The following is an 18406-nucleotide window of genomic DNA, read 5'->3' on the forward strand; positions in this document are numbered from 1 at the left end:
CGATAATCCAATGCCATTTTGAATATTTTAAGAATAAGAAAAATAAAGATATAATTTAAAGAGAGCCCATCAGTCTTGAGCCAGCTCATTGTCAATGACACCTGTGCCACTATCCCTCCTCCTAGAATTTAGAAGATTAAGGATGATCTGATCAAAGTCTTCAAGGCATTAACAGGAAAAGACAGGGTAGAGAACAGTAAAATATTTCCACTGACCGCAGATTCTTTTTAACAAATTCCACTTTAGCTACTGTTGGCATTGATTTGGAAGCATGTTATGATGTCAAAGGAATCTCATGATTATAATACATAAAGTATTTGCATATTTCAATAAGAGCACAGAATAGTTCATTGGCATCTTTAATAGTATGAAACCATTATTAATGAACTGGAGTGAGAAAGCTTTTTAACACTTCATTAAATGTATGAAATGGTTTGTCGTAGAAATTTAATATATACCAACTGTTGAAGTCCTTCATATACAAATCTTGATAACAAATGTAAATGTACTGTTTGATCAAATTTGCCATTGTGACTTATTTTACAAATAATTATGCTTTGTTACCTTAGAACATGTTGATTCAAGAATCTGAACTACTAAGGAAACAACTAGAGGAGTCGCTTCATGATAAGGTAATATCTTTAATACATAAGAACAATACTTGTTGAATACACATAATAGATGTGAAGTTTCAGTGAGATATCAATGATTAAGAATAATAATTTATTTTCTTACTGTAATATTAAACATAAAGTACTTGTGAAAAATTAAAACATATGCAGGTTTTTTTTGCCACTTAGCTCAATAGCAACTGAAATAATTTCCAATTAACAGTATAACTTGGGTCTCCTAGCTGTCACAATTATATCAAAGCCACCTAAAAGAGAAGGGTTATTGGACTGTGTAATAAAACTGTAAGCTGAATGTTGCTATGAATTTTGATAAGCATGGTTTTTAAAAATTCATTCAGGAGATGTGGGCATCGTTGGCTTGACCAGCATTTATTGCCCACCCTAGTTGTCCTTGAGAAGATGGTGATGACCTACCTTCTTGAACCACTGCATTTCTTGGGGTGTTAGGACACATACAGTGCTGTTAAGGAGGGAGTTCCAGGATTTCTGTACAGCGATACTGAAGGAATGGTAATATATTTCCAGTCAGGACAGTGAGTGGATTAGAGGGAGTCTTGCACATGATGGTGTTCCCATTTATCTGTTGCCTTTGTCCTTCTAAATGATAGTGGTTTCAGGTTTGGAAGATGCTGTCTAAGGAGTCTTGTAGGTGATATGTACTGGTGCAACTGTGATTCAGCGATGAAGGGACTAAATGTTTCTGAATAAGCTGTTTTGTAATGGATGATGTTAAGTTTCTTGAATGTTGTTGGAGCTGCATACATTCAGGTAAGTGTAGAGTGTGCCCTCATAGTCCCAACGTGTGCCTTATAGATGATGGATAGACTTTGAGGTGTCATGAAGTGAGTTACTGATTACAAAATACCTAGTCTCTGATTTTGTCATGTCGCCACAGTATTTATATGGTGGTCCAGTTCAGTTTCTTGTCAATGATAATCCCTAGGATAAAGATAAGTGGCATTCTGAGAAGGTAATGACAAAGTGCAATGATTAGATTCTCTCTTCTTGGAGATGGTCATTTCCTGCCATTTTGTGCAAATGTTACTTGCCACTTGTCAGTCCAAGTTTGGCTATCATCAAGGACTTGTTATATTTAGACATGGACTTGTCCCTTACCCAAGAAGTTGTGAATTGTGGAATGATCAGTGAACCTGCTCACTTCTGACCTTATGATGGAGGGAAAGGCATTGATGCAGCAGCTGATGATGGTTGGACCTAAGACATCACCCTGTGTATCTCTGCACTGTTGATCTGGGGTTGAGATGACTGACTTCCAGCCACAACCATCCTCCTTGTACTAGCTATGATTCTAATGAGCAAAGAGCTTTTCTTCCACTTCCTGGTGACTTCAATTTTGCTCGCCTCCTTGATGCCACACTGATTCAAATGTGGCCTTAGTGTCAAGGACAGTCACTCTGAATTCTTCTCTGGAATTCAGATTTTTTTTTTCATAATTAAATCAAGGCCGTAATGAGGTCAGGAGTTGAGTGGGCCTTACAGACACAAAACGGAGTGCCTGTGAACAGATTATTTCTAAACAAGTGCTGTTTGGTAACACTTCCTGATGAAGAGCTTATTCTCAAAACGTTGTCTGTCCTGCTCCTCGGATACTGCCTGACTGGCTGTGCTTTTCCAGCACCACACTCTTCGACTGCTTGATAACACTGTTGATAACTCTTTCCACCACTTTATTGATGATCACTGTTGGAGCAGTAGTTGGCAATATGAGATTTGTTCTGCTTTTTGTACACAGAACATACCTGGACATGCTACCATGCTGCTGGTTAGATGCTAGTGTTGTAGCTGTACTGGAGTGTTTTGGCTATTGGTATGGCAAGTTCGGGAGCACAGGTCTTTCGGACTGTTGCTGAATCTCAGGTTCCAGAACCTTTTCAGTGTTTCTTCTCATCACATTAAATGAATCAAATTGTTTGAAGACTGGCATCTGTGATGCCATGAACCTCCAGAGGAGACCAAGGTGGATATCCACTCATCACTACTGGCTGAACATTGTTGTAATCGCTTCAGCCTTATCTTTTGCATGATATGCTGTGCTTCGTCATCATTGAGTGAGTTGTTTAATTATCTAATAAACATTCGTAATTCAATGTGGCCGGACTGAAGAGCTGAGGTATGATGCATTGGTTTTGAAATCACTTAACCCTGTCACTTACCCAAAGTTGACACCTGCTTCATCAGAGTGGCACATCCTGTTTTAGGATATCTATTGAGACACGACTTGCAAATTTTTACCAATTGAACTTTTAGGTATAGTTAGGTTAAAGTCAGATGCCCAAGTCAAACTTGCCACCAAACGACTCACTGCCAGATGAAACTGAAGTTGGAAAACACGTAACAACCAACTGGCTCCTCTGAGGTAATTTAGCACATCAAGTATTAATAATAAGGGTGTCAGCCTCATTGCCATTTTCTGTTCACACGTAACTGCAGTCAGTCAGGTATTCTGATATTGGGAAAAGTGGCAGTCTATCTGGGCAAGATAATGGCAATTCTAGGAATGAATGAATTTACACCTACCTCCTTCATCCTGAGTGCCTGCTGGAAGTACTTCTGATCGGACACGAACTCTCTCATAACTCCTTACTCCAGAACTTTTTCCACAATGCCTCCAATTCCCCCATTAATATTCCATCTAGTTATTTTGTTATGATAACATTTATGTTATTCATGAATGACATAACTTCCTGGAATTATAGTGGTAGCAATAAGGCCATCATTACTTTTGTGTTGATGAAAAAAGACACATTGTGTTGAAGCTTTTTGTCTTGTACTTGTCAGGGTCTTCTGTAGCATTGCAAATTTAAGGAAAATATCAATATTTATACTGAATGAGAGAAGAATGCTGATCGGTAGAGGTGTTGCCATGGAGAATGCACATGTTAATGATGATTGACAACTAACTGCAAAGCTTAGTTTAAATTCTGTACCAGGTAGATTGACTCTAATCAGTCAACCATTGCCCTGACAATTGCAGCAGCAAATGGCTACCACCTATTTTGTTGAGTTAAAACACGGTTAGCATGTTTAGATTTTCTTTCTGTCTGCAAAAAACAGAGTTTTGTATAATACTTATGTATGTAGCTTCTAGTGCATACAATTGCAACATACTGCAAACATCATTAACATACCTAAATTGGTTGGCAGTACAATTCTTCACACATTCAGGATGATCCAGAAAATGTAGTTTTATTGCCGAATCACATCTAACAATGGATGCTGTGGTTGAGTTTTGCAAGTTTGGATTAATTGGTAAGGACCAGTCCCTTTTGTGTTGTAAGCAATAAAAAGGATATGCTGTTTGATATGATCCTCTAATCTTTGGGGCCTACAGCTTACAAAGATTGCATCATACCAGTACTGAATCTCCTCAATTATTGTTTTTTACAGGAACGATTAGCAGAAGAAGTTGAAAAATTTCATTCTGAGGTTCAACAAATGAAAATGCAATCTGTTGCTTTGTTGGAACCATCCATGTCCAGGTAATTTGAATGTAAATAGTCAATTAAAGGCAAATGCCTTGTAACTTAAAAAAAATCACTTCACACGTAGATGAAAAGATTCATCTACAATTCTAATAAAAATAAAATGTGTGTTTCTTTCTCTTTATGTTACCTACTTCTTATCTTGGGCTGGATTTTACCAGCCCTCTGGAGAAGGATTGTGATGTGAAAGTGGCAGTGGAAGGCATCTGAAGACAGTGTGATGTTTTCCCTTGCTACAGGATTTTTTTTAATGACTGGCCAATTAAACCAATTTAATTGCCAATCATTGATCACTTTCTGGCTCTCTTGGCATTTTACCAGCATTTGAAGGAGCCACTACAATATGGGGAGACAGCCAGATAAGTCATGATGGCCTTCTACCAGATTTCACCAGCACTGACAGTGAAAAGTACACCCCTCTGAACATGGGTTTGCTTGTATGAGACCAACACATTCAATTAAAATTTTATCTGGCCTTTGAGGGCATCTCAACATAAAAGTGCCGTCTACATCTTTATGTAGCCATTAATGGCACTGCCAAGTCTTGCAGGTTGCTGGCCCACTACATTCTCAGTTCGGCAATCATCCTAGTAGCAGCCTCTCAATTGCTTCTGGTAATAAAATGCTACCCTGAGTCTCATCACATCAAGCACAGGCTCAAATTCTGCAAGACTGCATACTTCTTTGGGAAAAATTCCTAACTTTGTGTCACAGTATCAGTCCCTTGTGTTATTTGTCACCTTTTTGTCTCTTGAATCCATGATTATGAAACATTTTTCTTGTTGCCTCTCTATCTACTAGCAGTCATGTTTTCTTTCATTCATTTCCTGCCTTTTTTGTGTGAATGTTACCATTCATTGATTTCCTTTCACTTCAATACATGTTCAGTTAATGTAAATTATCAATCGACATTTTTCCCAATAAGTCATTGTGTTTTTATAAGTCAGTGTGCACCACTTCAGCAACACTATGCATCTGATTGTGTTGATGTCATCAAATGCTACTGATGGGTAGAACAATAGTACATAGATTCACTATAACATCAGGCTGCAAATGTATGAAAACATAGCAAAATAATACATTATAAGATACATTACAGGAGGCAAAAACAAAGACTAAGTGATAGTGAAAGGTCTTTGGCAGTAGTATTGGCAGAATTGGAAAATAAGCAAGAAAAATGGTAACATTATGGATTTTGTTTTATGTTTTTTAGGCTCTTTAATTTCTTTCAGATTTTAATAGGATACATTTTATTTTTGAGAGTAAAGAACACAATGGTTGGGCAGTCATTGCCAAGGAGCTGAATTTAATGCACACCAGAAGGAGATTTCTCCCTAGGAGGGAGACTTCAACTGGGAGACATTATTTAAGAATAGGAGGTATCCCTTTTAAGATCAAAATGAGAAGTTTTTTTTCACTCAAAGGGTAATAAAAGTATGAAATTCTCTTTCCAAAAAGCTGGTGGAGGCTAATTCTTTAAATTTACTGGTATAAGTTTTGACTCCCTTGTTTTTATAGACAAGGGAGTCAAAGATTATAGAATGCAGTCAGGAAAGTGAAGCTGCGACCACAACTAGATCAGCCATGATTATATTAGATGGTTTGAAGGCTTGAAGGGCCAAATGATATACTCCTGTACTGTTTTACCAATCTGATCCTGCCTGACACTAGATATTCAAAACTAATTATCTACTCCAAACTATGTAATAGCAAGTGTTTACCAGGAGGGCAGACAAGACGCTTCAAGAATGTTCTCAAATTCTTCCTGAAGAATATTCCATATCTCCACTAATTCGTAGGCTCTCTACCCTAAGACCTTTCAAAGGGGAGAAGGAGCATCTATGAAGATGCCAAGCTTTTCAAGTGTCTCCAACAGATGCAAATGGAGGCTAATCACAAATAGCAGGGAAGTAAGCAAACACCACCACCTACTTCAATAAAACCACATTCCCTAACTGTGACAGGGTTTGAGGATCCTTCATAAGAATGAGATATATGGATGCCCTTGCATTAAAAGTGGCCTGGCAAAAACATGCAACTCAAAGATCTCCATCAGCTCCAAAGTAAATGATTGAAAGCCTAAAATGGTGGCTGAGTTGCTCCAAGAGCAGGCATGATGTGGTGAGGCTAGTGGTTTGCCAATGTGGAGTTATTTAGTTGAGAAGCTGAGATGGATGGGGGTCATGGAGCAAACAGGAATGATGTTCAGAGAAATAGTTGTCAGGATTAGAAATGCAAGCCCCTTCAGCTCAAACAGAACAGCTCCAGCATTGTATTGAAAGCAGGTGATGAGACTTTGTATTTAAGAGTTGTATTCTTCCTCAAAGGGGTGTTGGCTTCTATAGAGGGAAAAGGTTCGGAAGGCAAAAATGGAAACTGATATTTGTGCCGAACTATAGATTTATAATAAGCCCTTGTAAATCTCTGAAAGACTTTTGCTGCGTAATTCAACATCTAGATATCGATTTATGAGATGTGATAGCAGATGATTAACCTTGATTTCTTCAGGTGGAAAGATAAAAAAGGCAGAAGGTAACTCCTGTTTTTGGCAGAAGCAAAGATCCTGGTGATTTTTCAGAATGAAGTAGCTGTGTCATGCTTCAGGTTCACAAATTATGATTATCTACTGGTGTTTTCAGAATTGGAACCATACAAGCAGTGGAGAATGACATGAAAATGCAGTCTCAGTTCACTTCTCTAACCAAGAAGAAGCAAGGTATGGTTTTGACTTTATCCTTGCCAGGAAGGAGTAAAACTAGAAATAAAGTATTTTTGGAACTGAATATAAAGAAAACCTGAATATTGAACAGGAATTGAAGATTCAATATAAGTTATGGACAGAATTACAAAAAGGATGACTTATTGGAAGCCTACAAAGTATTGTTAATATTTGATAAATTTAATAAGATGGACAATCAGTGCATGGAAGAACATGTCATGCAGGTGGAGCGATTTCATAAAAGGCTAAAGAAATTCAAGCTAGAAATTCCAGAGTCTGCTAGTGTTTAAGCTTTCAGATCATGCACAAATCTGCAGGGATCGTGACAAGTAAGTAGATGAATATCTTTGTTGTTGATACATTCAGTCGTTTAATATCAGATAGTGGTTGTATCTCAATACTGAGTGGTGTCAGTTGGCTGAACTGTTATTTGGAAATTCTAGACAAAACAGCTAAAAATAAGATCAAAGAATACTATAGCTTGACCTATTTTAGATTCAGTAATAATTCCTGCCTTGGGAAAAGGCAAGAAAATGGAGTTGAAGTTATCAGATTAGCCTTAATCTCACTGAAAAGCAGAGCAGACCTGATGAGCCAAATGGCCTAGATCTGCTTCTATGTCTTATGGTCTCATGATTTTATCTTTAAAGAAACTGGTTCTCTCCTGTGAAATTGCAGGACTACATCATTTCTTAAGTACTGATGTCTTCCAGAGTGACACAACATTGTTACCGAATAATGATTTGATAAAAACAAGAAAAAAAAATGCATTAGGACATGATGAATGATGAAGTATTTGTGTTCAGTTAAACTGTCAACTTTCAATTCATGAGATCTGGACGTTATTGTATTCCATTGAGGAAACCTGGATATTCTCAGTAAGGTGTCCAAGAAATGTTATTGACCTCTGCAAATAAGAGTCTGACTGATAAGAAGAGGATTTATATGGAAATTGCATGAACAATGGAGGTTGGTGTCCAATGGTGTACAACAGGGACCAGTGTTGGATCCATTATTGTTCATGGTATGAATAAGTGTTCAAGAAGAAAATGTGGGGTAATGACAAGTAACTTTGTGGATGACACAAAGATTGGCTATCCACATGAACGATGAAGAGTGGTTGAAATGAGGAAGAAGGTCTTCGGTTACAGGAGAATAGAGACCGATTGATCGGATGGGCACACCAGTGGCAGATTGAATTGAACACTGAAAAATGTGAGGTGATGCACTTTGGAAGAGTTAAAAGACAAGGAAGCATTCAATAAATGGCAGGAGACTAGGAAGCTCAGAAGAACAAAAGGATTTTGGGGTGCTTGTCAACAGATCAATGAAGGTAGCAGGACAGATTTATAGGGCAATTAAGAGTTTTGAGAACATTTGTAGCTCAGGTTGAGGTTCTGGATGAAGGTTTGCTTGCTAAGCTAGAATGTTCATTTTCAGACGTTTTGTCACCATACTAGGTAACGTCATCAGTGTGTCTGTGGAGAAAGCACTGGTGGTATGGCCCAGTTTCTATTTATATGTTTAGGGTTCCTTGGGTTGATGTCATTTCCTGTGGTGATGTCATTTCCGGTGGTGATGTTATGAGTATGGAATACATGCCTTTTTCAGTTAGGCATGAATTATCAGAGCAGGGAGCTTTTGTTGGAACTGTATGTGCCTTTGGTTAGGCCACAGCTAGAGTACTGTGTACAGTTCTGGTCACCACACAATAGGAACAATGTGAAATCACAGGAGGTGATGCAGAGGTGATTCACTAGAGTGCTGTATGTGAATTAGCACTTCCGCTATGAAGAGAAGCTGAATAATCTTGAATTATTTTCTTTAAAGCAGAGAAGGCTCAGACGTGTATAAGATAATGAAAAGCATGGTCAAGAATGAAAGGAAGCAACTGTTCCCCTTACTAGAAGGGTTAATAACATCAGGCACAATTTTAAGGTCAAAGGCAAGAGGTTTTGAGGAGATTTGAAGACATGATTTTCGACCCAAAGGTTGGAATCTGCATTGCATTATATGGAAGGATAGTTGCTGCAGGAAACCTGCCAATTTTTAAGGGGTATTTGAATGAGCACTTAAGATGTCATAGTATTCAATGCTATGGGCCAAGTGCTGGAAAGTGCGCGCAAGTGTAGATTTAGTGCAGTATTTTGTTTACTCAGACTCGATGGGTGATGGGCCTGTTTGGTATTGTATGATTTTATAAGTGATCTTATCCTTCCACACAAAAATAAAGCTCCTGTTAAAGGATGCTGGACTTGAGGATAAAGAATGCAAGTTCCTTGTAGAATAGAGCACGCTATGAATTAATATATGAACTAAATACAGTCAGACATCACTCCACCTGTTTCTAAGTACTCCTTTAGCTCAGGAATTTAATGAAGTTGGAGCACATGTCTGAAGATGTGGGACAAAGAACTGAATATCTGTCTATTACATTTACAGAGGAACCTTGATTATCCGAACGAGATGGATGGGCACTATTTCGTTCAGATAATCAATTATTTGGTTAATTAATTCAATGCCTTTCCTCTGGGGCTCTGAGTTTTCTGTTAAGTCCACTCCCCATTCAGAAGACTAGGCAGCAGCACACCACGCATGAGCCCTGGCCCCAATCCCATCCAACACCATCCCCCACCCGTCCGTACCCCAAACCCCGTCCAACACCGTTCCCTGCTCCCCAACCCCATCCAACACTGCCCCCTGTCCACCCCCGCCCACCCACCCCTGCTCCCCTCCCCGGAGCAGTCTGACTGGACACCAACAAGGCTGCTGCTGCCGCCTTTTGTGGGGTGAGTCTCCAAATAGCGCGCATGCGCACACACAGGCACACGCACAATTTTTTACCACAACGTTTTGACAGGTTCCCCCTTTGCCCTGCACAAGACAATGTTGGAGAGATTATCTGGGAATGGGGAGTGGATTTAACAGAAAACTCCGAGCCCCAGAGGAAAGGCATTGAATTAATTCACCAAACAATCGATTATCTAAACAAAATAGTGCCCACCTATCTCGTTCGGATAATTGAGGTTCCTCTGTAAATGTAATAGACAGATATTCAGTTCTTTGTCCCACATCTGTATAGAACTCCAGGAAAAGTGTGGTGAGAGAGAGAGAGGCAGGAGGTCAGTCATTTGGAGATGGTGCCTGGGCTCCCATCAGTCCAGGACTGTTCTCGCCAGCATTTCAATAAGCCGAGTTCACTTTTAATCACTGTAAACAAAAGACATGACCAGTGTTGGAAACACGTCTTTGATGTAATGTTTCTATCGGGACCTAGAGATCTCCTTTGGATAATTCGATATTCGAATAATCGAGGTTCCTCTGTCGTAGAAAAGACAAACAGTTTAAGATATCCTCAGTGATAAACAATAAGAACAGCCAGATAGAAGTGGACAAAGTAGCCTTAGAACACAAATTTTTGACGGACAATGATTCTGTGAATAGTGAATGTCAGGAAATGTGTGAGAACTTAAAATTACACTAATGAGTACTGCTAAAGAAAATCCATACAGCAATGGTTTGTGTGAAAGGATCCATGCAATATTGGAGATGTTGCATAAAATAGTATCAAAACAACCAAACTATAAGTTACAAGCAGCACTGATGTCAGCAGTAAATGTAAACAAAAATCTTATAGATGATTAGTGAGTTTAGCACATTCCAATTAATGTATGGTTGGAATCCAAAATTAACTTCATACTGCATGATGAGCTTCCAGCACTAGAAGCAACAAGTTAACTCAATTTTTTTGCAGATTACAAAGGCCAATTCCTCACAAATTAATATTTGAATACTGAGAATGTGGGAGGAGGTGCTGGTGATAAAACATAATGTACTTCGCATACCATCGAGCTGTACAATTTGGAACCAGAAAATCTGAACTTGCCATTTACACTCTAAGGGAACAATCGGAAATTTTTAATATAAAACAGTCTTTTAACATAAAACAGTTTAAAAAGAAATGAATAGAACCTCTCTTACATATTTTAAATTGTTTTGGTTTGGCTCAGTTGATACACCCTCGTACCTCTGAGTTAGAGGATTTTGAATTTTGGGTATTGTCCACCAAACAAGAGACACTTCAGTGTATTTCTGGGATAGTATTCTATGATCTGACATGCTTTTGTTCAGATGAGATATTAAAGCAAGGCCATTTAGTTAGATGGATATTGTGATACTGTTCAAAAAAGGAATGCAGAGTTCTCCTAGTATCTTGAATAATTTTTCTCCCTAAAGCAATACCAGGAAAGATCAACCCGTGATTCCTCCTTATTTGCTATTTGTGTCATTGTATTGTTCAAATTGTTTGCCAGATTTGCTTATATATCAAGAATTATTATAATGCAAAAGATTACATCAAATGAACATCTAACATTAATTATCTAAGCTGAGATGTCCTAAACCAGTGGCTTCAAAATGCAATTTCAAGTCAATCATCTTGGTGAGAGTATAGAGTCACTAATGTTGCAGACTAGGTTTAGATTACCAAATAAATTCCTACCTTACAGGATATCAATGAATTAGTTGACCACATAAAAACTCCTGGACATGTGTTTTATATACTTATTAAAATGGTTTAATCAATTGATTGATTTATTGTCTTGGCTACCTAAATACAATGAAAACCTTTGTTTACCAGCAGTACAGGCAAATCATAGTAAGCAAAGGCATACAGATCACAGGGTGAAAAAAAAGTGTAGACAGGAAGATGCTGTTCCTGAACCCACTGATCCATGTGCTTAGGCTTCTGTATCTTCTGCCTGACAGAAGAGGTTGTAGGAGAGCATTACCCGTGTGCGATGGGTCTTTGATGATGTCGAAAGCCTTTTCGCAGCCACAAGCCATGTAAATGGCGTCCATGGATGGAAAATTGGCTTCCATGATGGTCTGGGCAGTGCACACAACCTTCTGTAGTTCCTTATGGTCCTGGACAGAGCAGTTGCCATAGCAGGCCCTTATGCACGTGGACAGTATCCTTTCAGTGGTGCACCTTCAGTAAGGTTGGTGAGGGTCCTTGTGGACATGTCAACTTTCCTGAGGCGCCTGAGGAAAAAGAGGCACTATTGTGTCTTCTTGACCATCACATCTATGTGGAAAGTCCAGGACAGGTTGTCGGTTATCATCACTCCTAGGAACTTGATGTTGTCTACCATCTCGTCCTCAGCTACGTTGCCGTAGGTGGGGGCATGTTCTCCTTCTTTCTTTCTGAATCAGTGATCAATTCTTTAGTTTTGCTGACATAGACAGAGAGGTTGTTCTCATTGCACTACATCACAAAGCCTTCTATCTCCTTTCTGTATCCTGACTCTTTGTTAGATATCCGTCCTACCACAGTGGTATCATCAGCAAACTTGTAGATGGCGTTCATTTGGAGTTTGGCAACACGGTTGTGGGTGTCAGCTAGTACAGTAGGGGAAAGTGAGGACTGCAGATGCTGGAGATCAGAGCTGAAAATGTTGAAGTGTTGAGCCACGGGGTGGTTGGGTTGGTTGGTCCGGATGTCCCAGAGGTGTTCTCTGAAACGTTCCGCAAGTAGGCGGCCTGTCTCCCCAATATAGAGGAGGCCACATCGGGTGCAGCGGAAGAAGACCGACCGCAAGTCCCCCCCAGACGTGATCGACGATGCTCTCCACCGCATCTCCTCCACTTCCCGCTCCTCCGCCCTTGAGCCCCACCCCTCCAATCGCCACCAGGACAGAACCCCACTGGTCCTCACCTACCACCCCACCAACCTCCATATACATCATATTATCCATCGTCATTTCTGCCATCTCCAAACGGACCCCGCCACCAGGGATATATTTCCCTCCCCTCCCTTATCAGCGTTCCGAAAAGACCACTCATTCCGGGACTCCCTCGTCAGGTCCACACGCCCCACCAACCCAACTTCCACTCCCTGCGCCTTCCCTTGCAACCGCAAGAAATGCAAAACTTGCACCCACACCTCCCCCCTTACTTCGCTCCAAGGCCCCAAGGGATCCTTCCATATCCGCCCCGTGGCTCAACACTTCAACTCCCCCTCCCACTCCACCAAGGACATGCAGGTCCTTGGAGTCCTCCATCGCCAGACCATAGCAACATGACAGCTGGAGGAAGAGCACTTCATCTTCCGCTTAGGAACCCTCCAACCACAAGGAATGAACTCAGATTTCTCCAGTTTCCTCATTTCCCCTCCCCCCACCTTGTCTCCGTCTCAACCCTCGAACTCAGCACCACCTTCCTAACCTGCAATCTTCTTCCTGACCTCTCCGCCCCCACCCCCACTCCGGCCTATCACCCTCACCTTAACCTCCTTCCACCTATCGCATTTCCAACACCCCTCCCCCAAGTCCCTCCTCCCTACCTTTTATTTTAGCCTGCTTGGCACACTTTCCTCATTCCTGAAGAATGGCTCATGCCCGAAACGTCAATTCTCCTGCTCCTTGGATGCTGCCTGACCTGCTGCACTTTTCCAGCAACACATTTTCAAAGCTGATAATCTGCCTGTCGATAGTGAGCCATGTGTATGTTCTCCTTACAGCAGAAGCTCTGCGTCCACCCTCTCTGTCCGCTGGAGCTGAGGATGCATCCTTGTGGGGCTCCAGTATTAACTGTTATCATGGAGGAGGTGCAGTTATCTTTAAAAAGTTAATGAAATATTATCACATAAATCCAATGTGACCCTGCTTACATTCACCTTTAACTTATGCACATAGGAAACTGCTGTGGAGTACTGAGGTCTGAGATTTAACCATATAGAAAGACAATTGAATGAAGTCTCAATCCCATAATCTGTCCAATCCCATAATCTGTCCCTGTTTGCCAAAGGGTTTCCAGGTGGCTCAAACTCAAGATCAACACACTTGAGACCCTTTAAATATCAAAGCAGCACAGCTACTTCCTTGCCTAAGTCAAAGGTGTTTGCTATCAGTGCTTCTTTAGAGCATGTGCTTTCACAGTCCTTGAGTTAGATTCCAGTTTTGTGAAAGTTAATTCTACTATCTTGGAATTTGTTCACCTGGATCTACATTTCTCTGTTGTCAACTTTCACTGCAGTACAATGGTTTTCACAGCTCTACTTTAGGTCTCAAGTAAGGTTCAGGAGGAGGAAGAGCAGTAGCAACAACAACACTAAACACTCTAGATCAGCAGGACCATCACAAGCAGCAGCATCTATTTCCTGCTGAATCATGTGCAGCTCCAGCGGACAGAGAGGGTGGACGCAGAGCTTCCACTGTAAGGAGAACATACACATGGCTCACTATCGACAGGCAGATTATCAGCTTTGAAAATGTGTTGCTGGAAAAGCGCAGCAGGTCAGGCAGCATCCAAGGAGCAGGAGAATCGACGTTTCGGGCATGAGCCCTTCTTCAGGAATCCCTTCTTCTGATCTCCAGCATGTGCAGTCCTCACTTTCTCCTCGAAGATTATCAGCTTTCCCAATGCAACTGAACAAAAGTGGTTCAAGAGACTCAGACTCCCATGGCAATTTAGCTCTGAAATCTTCAGCCTCATGGAATAAGATCTATTCTTCAGTGGACTGGGTGAATATGAATTGCCAGTCATTATCAAGGTCACCACAGCCCTGAATTTCTCTGTCACTAATTCCTTTCAGGGATCTGCTCGTGGAATCTCCAGGACTTCGCAATATGCTGCACAGAAGCACATCTGCTAGGTGACCTATGTCATGCTTGACTGGTCTGTCAGTTAAATCCATTTTGATGAAACCAGTCAGAAGGAGAGGAGCCTCTCAGATTTGATTCACTGGCTGTTTTCTCTTTGATTCTTTCACAGTGAGCAGCAGAAGCAAATCTAGAATTTGTTGCATATTATAAACTGCTTACATGGGCAATCAAGGTGTCCTCAGTATTTTTCATTGATGGAATGAAATCACTCAATTAATGTTCAGCTGGGATGTGATCACCAGAATGTGCCACATGGCAGTGTGTTACCTAATTTTGTAAGTCAGGGATTGTTTTTCTCTCGGGACCCCAATATTGGGATCGAATCTGATTCCAAACCTGGTACTGGACCTGGTGATAACTGCCCAAAAGGATTTTCAAAGAAATGGTCAATTAATGGTAGAAATTAGCTCTTGACATTGTAGTAGCAATAAGAGGTCCTCCAGGACTTAAGGAGCTGCAGGCTAAAGTTGCAGGTAGGGGAGAAAGAGTGTGCCATAAGGTATTGTTTCTTTTTGAAAAAGGTAATTACAGCTGCAAGCCTACAGTAAGCCAACTTCTGTGTAAGTACTCCAGCTGCATAAGACCTCAAATTGATCCTAGAACACTGACACTCCTGTTGACCTCCAATTTTTGATTTTACTAAACTTTCTAACTATATTACAAAGCTGCTTGTCTTTTGCTCCCATTGCCCAGACTGACTCCTTAAAAATGGCCTAGAGGCAGTAAGATGCCCACAAATTCTCCTCTGCCAAATGGCCAGCAATTCATGAGAACCTTGTGACAAATATACCTACAGGCTTATACCACACCAAAAGAAATTATCTCAGGGTCCAGAGAGAAAACTGGACAGAAGAAAACTCAAATAAAGCTGTTGCTGTGTGTTTCCACAGATTTTTGTTTCATGGAATGAAGGCTGAGCCACTTTAACAGGCACCACTTATGGCCATAGTGGAACTTGATGGACTAAATGGCTTCTTACTCTGCAGTTATTTTTCTAATTGCTCAATGATTCATAGATAAATTGTGGGGGGTATTTTCTTTTCTGTAAAGAAAGAAGTGACTTACAATTAATACATTTTTGACCTCAGGATATCAAAAAACAGTTTATAGCCAATGAAATATTGCTTGAGTATACAACTGTTGTAATTTGCATTAACATTGCAGCTTTTACAATATAAAAATAATACAATTGCTTTACTAAAACAATTTAATTTTAAATACTGAAAAGACTGATCCATTACTCTTTCTACAAGATAATGCAAAAACTATTACTTTCCAGGCAACGTTTGGATACTTCACCTGATATGCGATATTCCATGGGGTCATTGATAGATAGTCAGTCTGACCATTATAGGTCTTCCAAAGTGCGAAGACGATCACAGAAGGGGCGTATAGCAGGACACAGAGAAGAACCAAAGGTTTGCACCTTATATTTGAATTAATATATAATTGAATAATCTAAAAACGATTATTATTGTTCCTTGAATTTTTCAATTAAGTTTGAAGTAATAAATCAAAATACTTACAGCAAAATATTGATTTGATTTATTATTGTTACATGTACCTAAGTACAGTGAAAAGCTTTGTTTTGCATGCAATACAGAAAGATCATAGCATACAAGGACATACAGATCATAGGGTGATTGAACAGAGCGAGGCATACAAAGTTACAGCTGCACAGAAGGTGCATTAAAAGCAAGATCAACATTAGCTTTGAAATTTGAGAGGTCCATTCAGCAGTCTATTAACAGTGGGGAAGAAGCAGTTCTTGAACCTATTAGTACATATGTTTTAAGCTTTTATATCTTCTGCCTGAAAAAGACGTTGGAAGAGATTATAATTGGGTGGGAGGAGTCTTTGATAATGTTGGCTGCCTTTCCACAGCAACGAGAAGTGGCAATGGAGGCAGTGGATGGGAGGTGGGCTTGCATGATGGTCTGGGCTGTGTTCACAACTTTTTGTAGGTTCTTATGGTCCTGGGCAAAGCAGTTGCCATACCAAGCTGTGATGATGATTTATAACATGTTTTACCTTTCTTTCCAAAATACAATTTTTCAGACATTATGGTCAAAGCAAACTAATCTAATTTGCAGTCAAAGCAGAAAGAAAACAGTTTCAAAAAGCCTTCAAGGTCTTCAACTGCAAAAAGTTACCATTGTATAAGGTGAAGGAAAGGTGTGTAATTGATTTCTTACTAACAAATGTGGAAGACTCTTCCACAGGGTTCTCACTAGCCTCTAAGGCCCTTAGTATATCGGCTATCAAAGATGCAGGAAACAGTTTTGGATAGTTTCCACTTTGTGATAACCATCTTCTTAAGTCCATGAGCAACAATATAAACTCACAGTAGTAGTTGCTTAATGAGATGATATGTACAAGAATATGGTCACTCTGCCAACAAATACTCCAATGTCTTCCCATGATTGTTTGAGTAAAGCTTTCAGATGCAGCAGAGATGTCCTTGAGAGCTACGGTTTTGTGCAATTTCCTCTCTCTGGTTTATGGCATATGATGCAATACCTTCAAATGAGTTATCTGACATGGCTATCAATCTAATCCTGACTACCCAGAGACACCTACATGTGATCATACTATGTTTCTTGCAGGGGGTGTCTCAAGGTACAGCAGTACAGGAGATGGATATTGTTTAGCTCATTTGCTGTAGACAAATGTCTGTATGTGTATGTGTCTGTTGTGAATGTGCATTTTAGTTTAGTTCAACGTTGTCCTTTTTTTTTGTCTCTTCAGACCTGACTTTAAGCTCAGGATGGCCCACCTTACAACATTTTAACACAAACCTAATTGCAAGACATATTTTTAAATGATCTTATTGTGCAGCATGATAGAAATACACAAAAATGTCAAAAAACTCTTACACCATATAAACATGATAAATACACAAAATATAAAAATACCTTGAAGTGGAAAAATACAGGAGAAAACTACACATCCAATTTTTTTTGCTTCTTTGATTTGTTTCTATTCTTAGCTTTTATCTTTAATTTAAAAAACTGAAACAAATGCTATTTAACAACAGACAATGTGTTCAAATATTTTTCAGAAATACTGTTTAGCTTTCATATATAAAAGTTGGTTGATATCTCAGAATTGCCATCAAAGAGGCATGGAGAGTGTGTGGTTGCAGCTTATCACTCAGGAAGAATAAATTTCCCTCGTACTTTTATTAAGTCCCATGTTTAGAATACATAACAAGTACTCTGTTTAGAAATTCTTTCTGAGGTGCAGGTAACAATCTGAGAGCCTGGTTGGTTGTTGGATAGTATGCACTCAACACTGGGGTGCAGTCGAGAAGCATAGGAAAATTTGAAGAGACTGGGAATAAAACAATTAACTGCAGATGCTGAAGGTTTGAACTAAAAATAGAAATTGCTGGAGAAACTCAGCAAGTCTGGCAGCGTCTTTGGAGACAAAGCAGAATTAACATGTTGATTCCAGTGACTCTCCTTCAGAATATGTGTTATGTCAAAAGTTATGAGAAACACTGTAGAATTTTGACTTTTTCTGTATTTCAGATACAAACAATCGGCGACAAAGAATGGAGCAGAACTCAACATATTAGCATGCTGAGCAGCCAACAATTTGAGAGTGACACTGAAATGTCAGACATTGACGACGATGACAGAGAAACCATATTTAGTTCCATGGATCTGCTTTCACCTAGTGGGCACTCTGATGCTCAGACTCTTGCGATGATGTTGCAAGAACAACTTGATGCTATTAACAATGAAATAAGGTGACTACTGTTCTTTTGTCTATCTGCCATGTTATATTTTATTAATGAGCTATAATCTTACAGATTGCCTGAGGTATGACAGATACATCTTGATGTCGATATTCATAGGATAATGCTTACAGCTACAAGGTTGT

The 18406-nt window shown here is 39.8% G+C and overlaps 1 protein-coding gene across 8 annotated transcripts in view; it reads left to right on the plus strand.

Moving 5' to 3' along the window:
- ppfia2 (PTPRF interacting protein alpha 2) overlaps window positions 1-18406 on the plus strand; it is a 543269-nt gene that overhangs the window by 379621 nt on the left and 145242 nt on the right. For all 8 annotated transcript variants that reach the window (XM_087997151.1, XM_043709676.2, XM_043709677.2 and 5 more), the window contains 4 exons: window positions 570-632; window positions 4041-4132; window positions 15798-15936; window positions 18052-18272. In XM_087997151.1, the coding sequence (XP_087853277.1) occupies window positions 570-632; window positions 4041-4132; window positions 15798-15936; window positions 18052-18272 (515 nt within the window). The remainder of the gene's footprint in view (window positions 1-569; window positions 633-4040; window positions 4133-15797; window positions 15937-18051; window positions 18273-18406) is intronic.

This window comes from Chiloscyllium plagiosum, unplaced genomic scaffold (assembly GCF_037043375.1).
Source record: "Chiloscyllium plagiosum isolate Xiang-an unplaced genomic scaffold, Cpla_swu_hap1 HiC_scaffold_19, whole genome shotgun sequence".
Lineage (NCBI taxonomy): Eukaryota > Metazoa > Chordata > Chondrichthyes > Orectolobiformes > Hemiscylliidae > Chiloscyllium > Chiloscyllium plagiosum.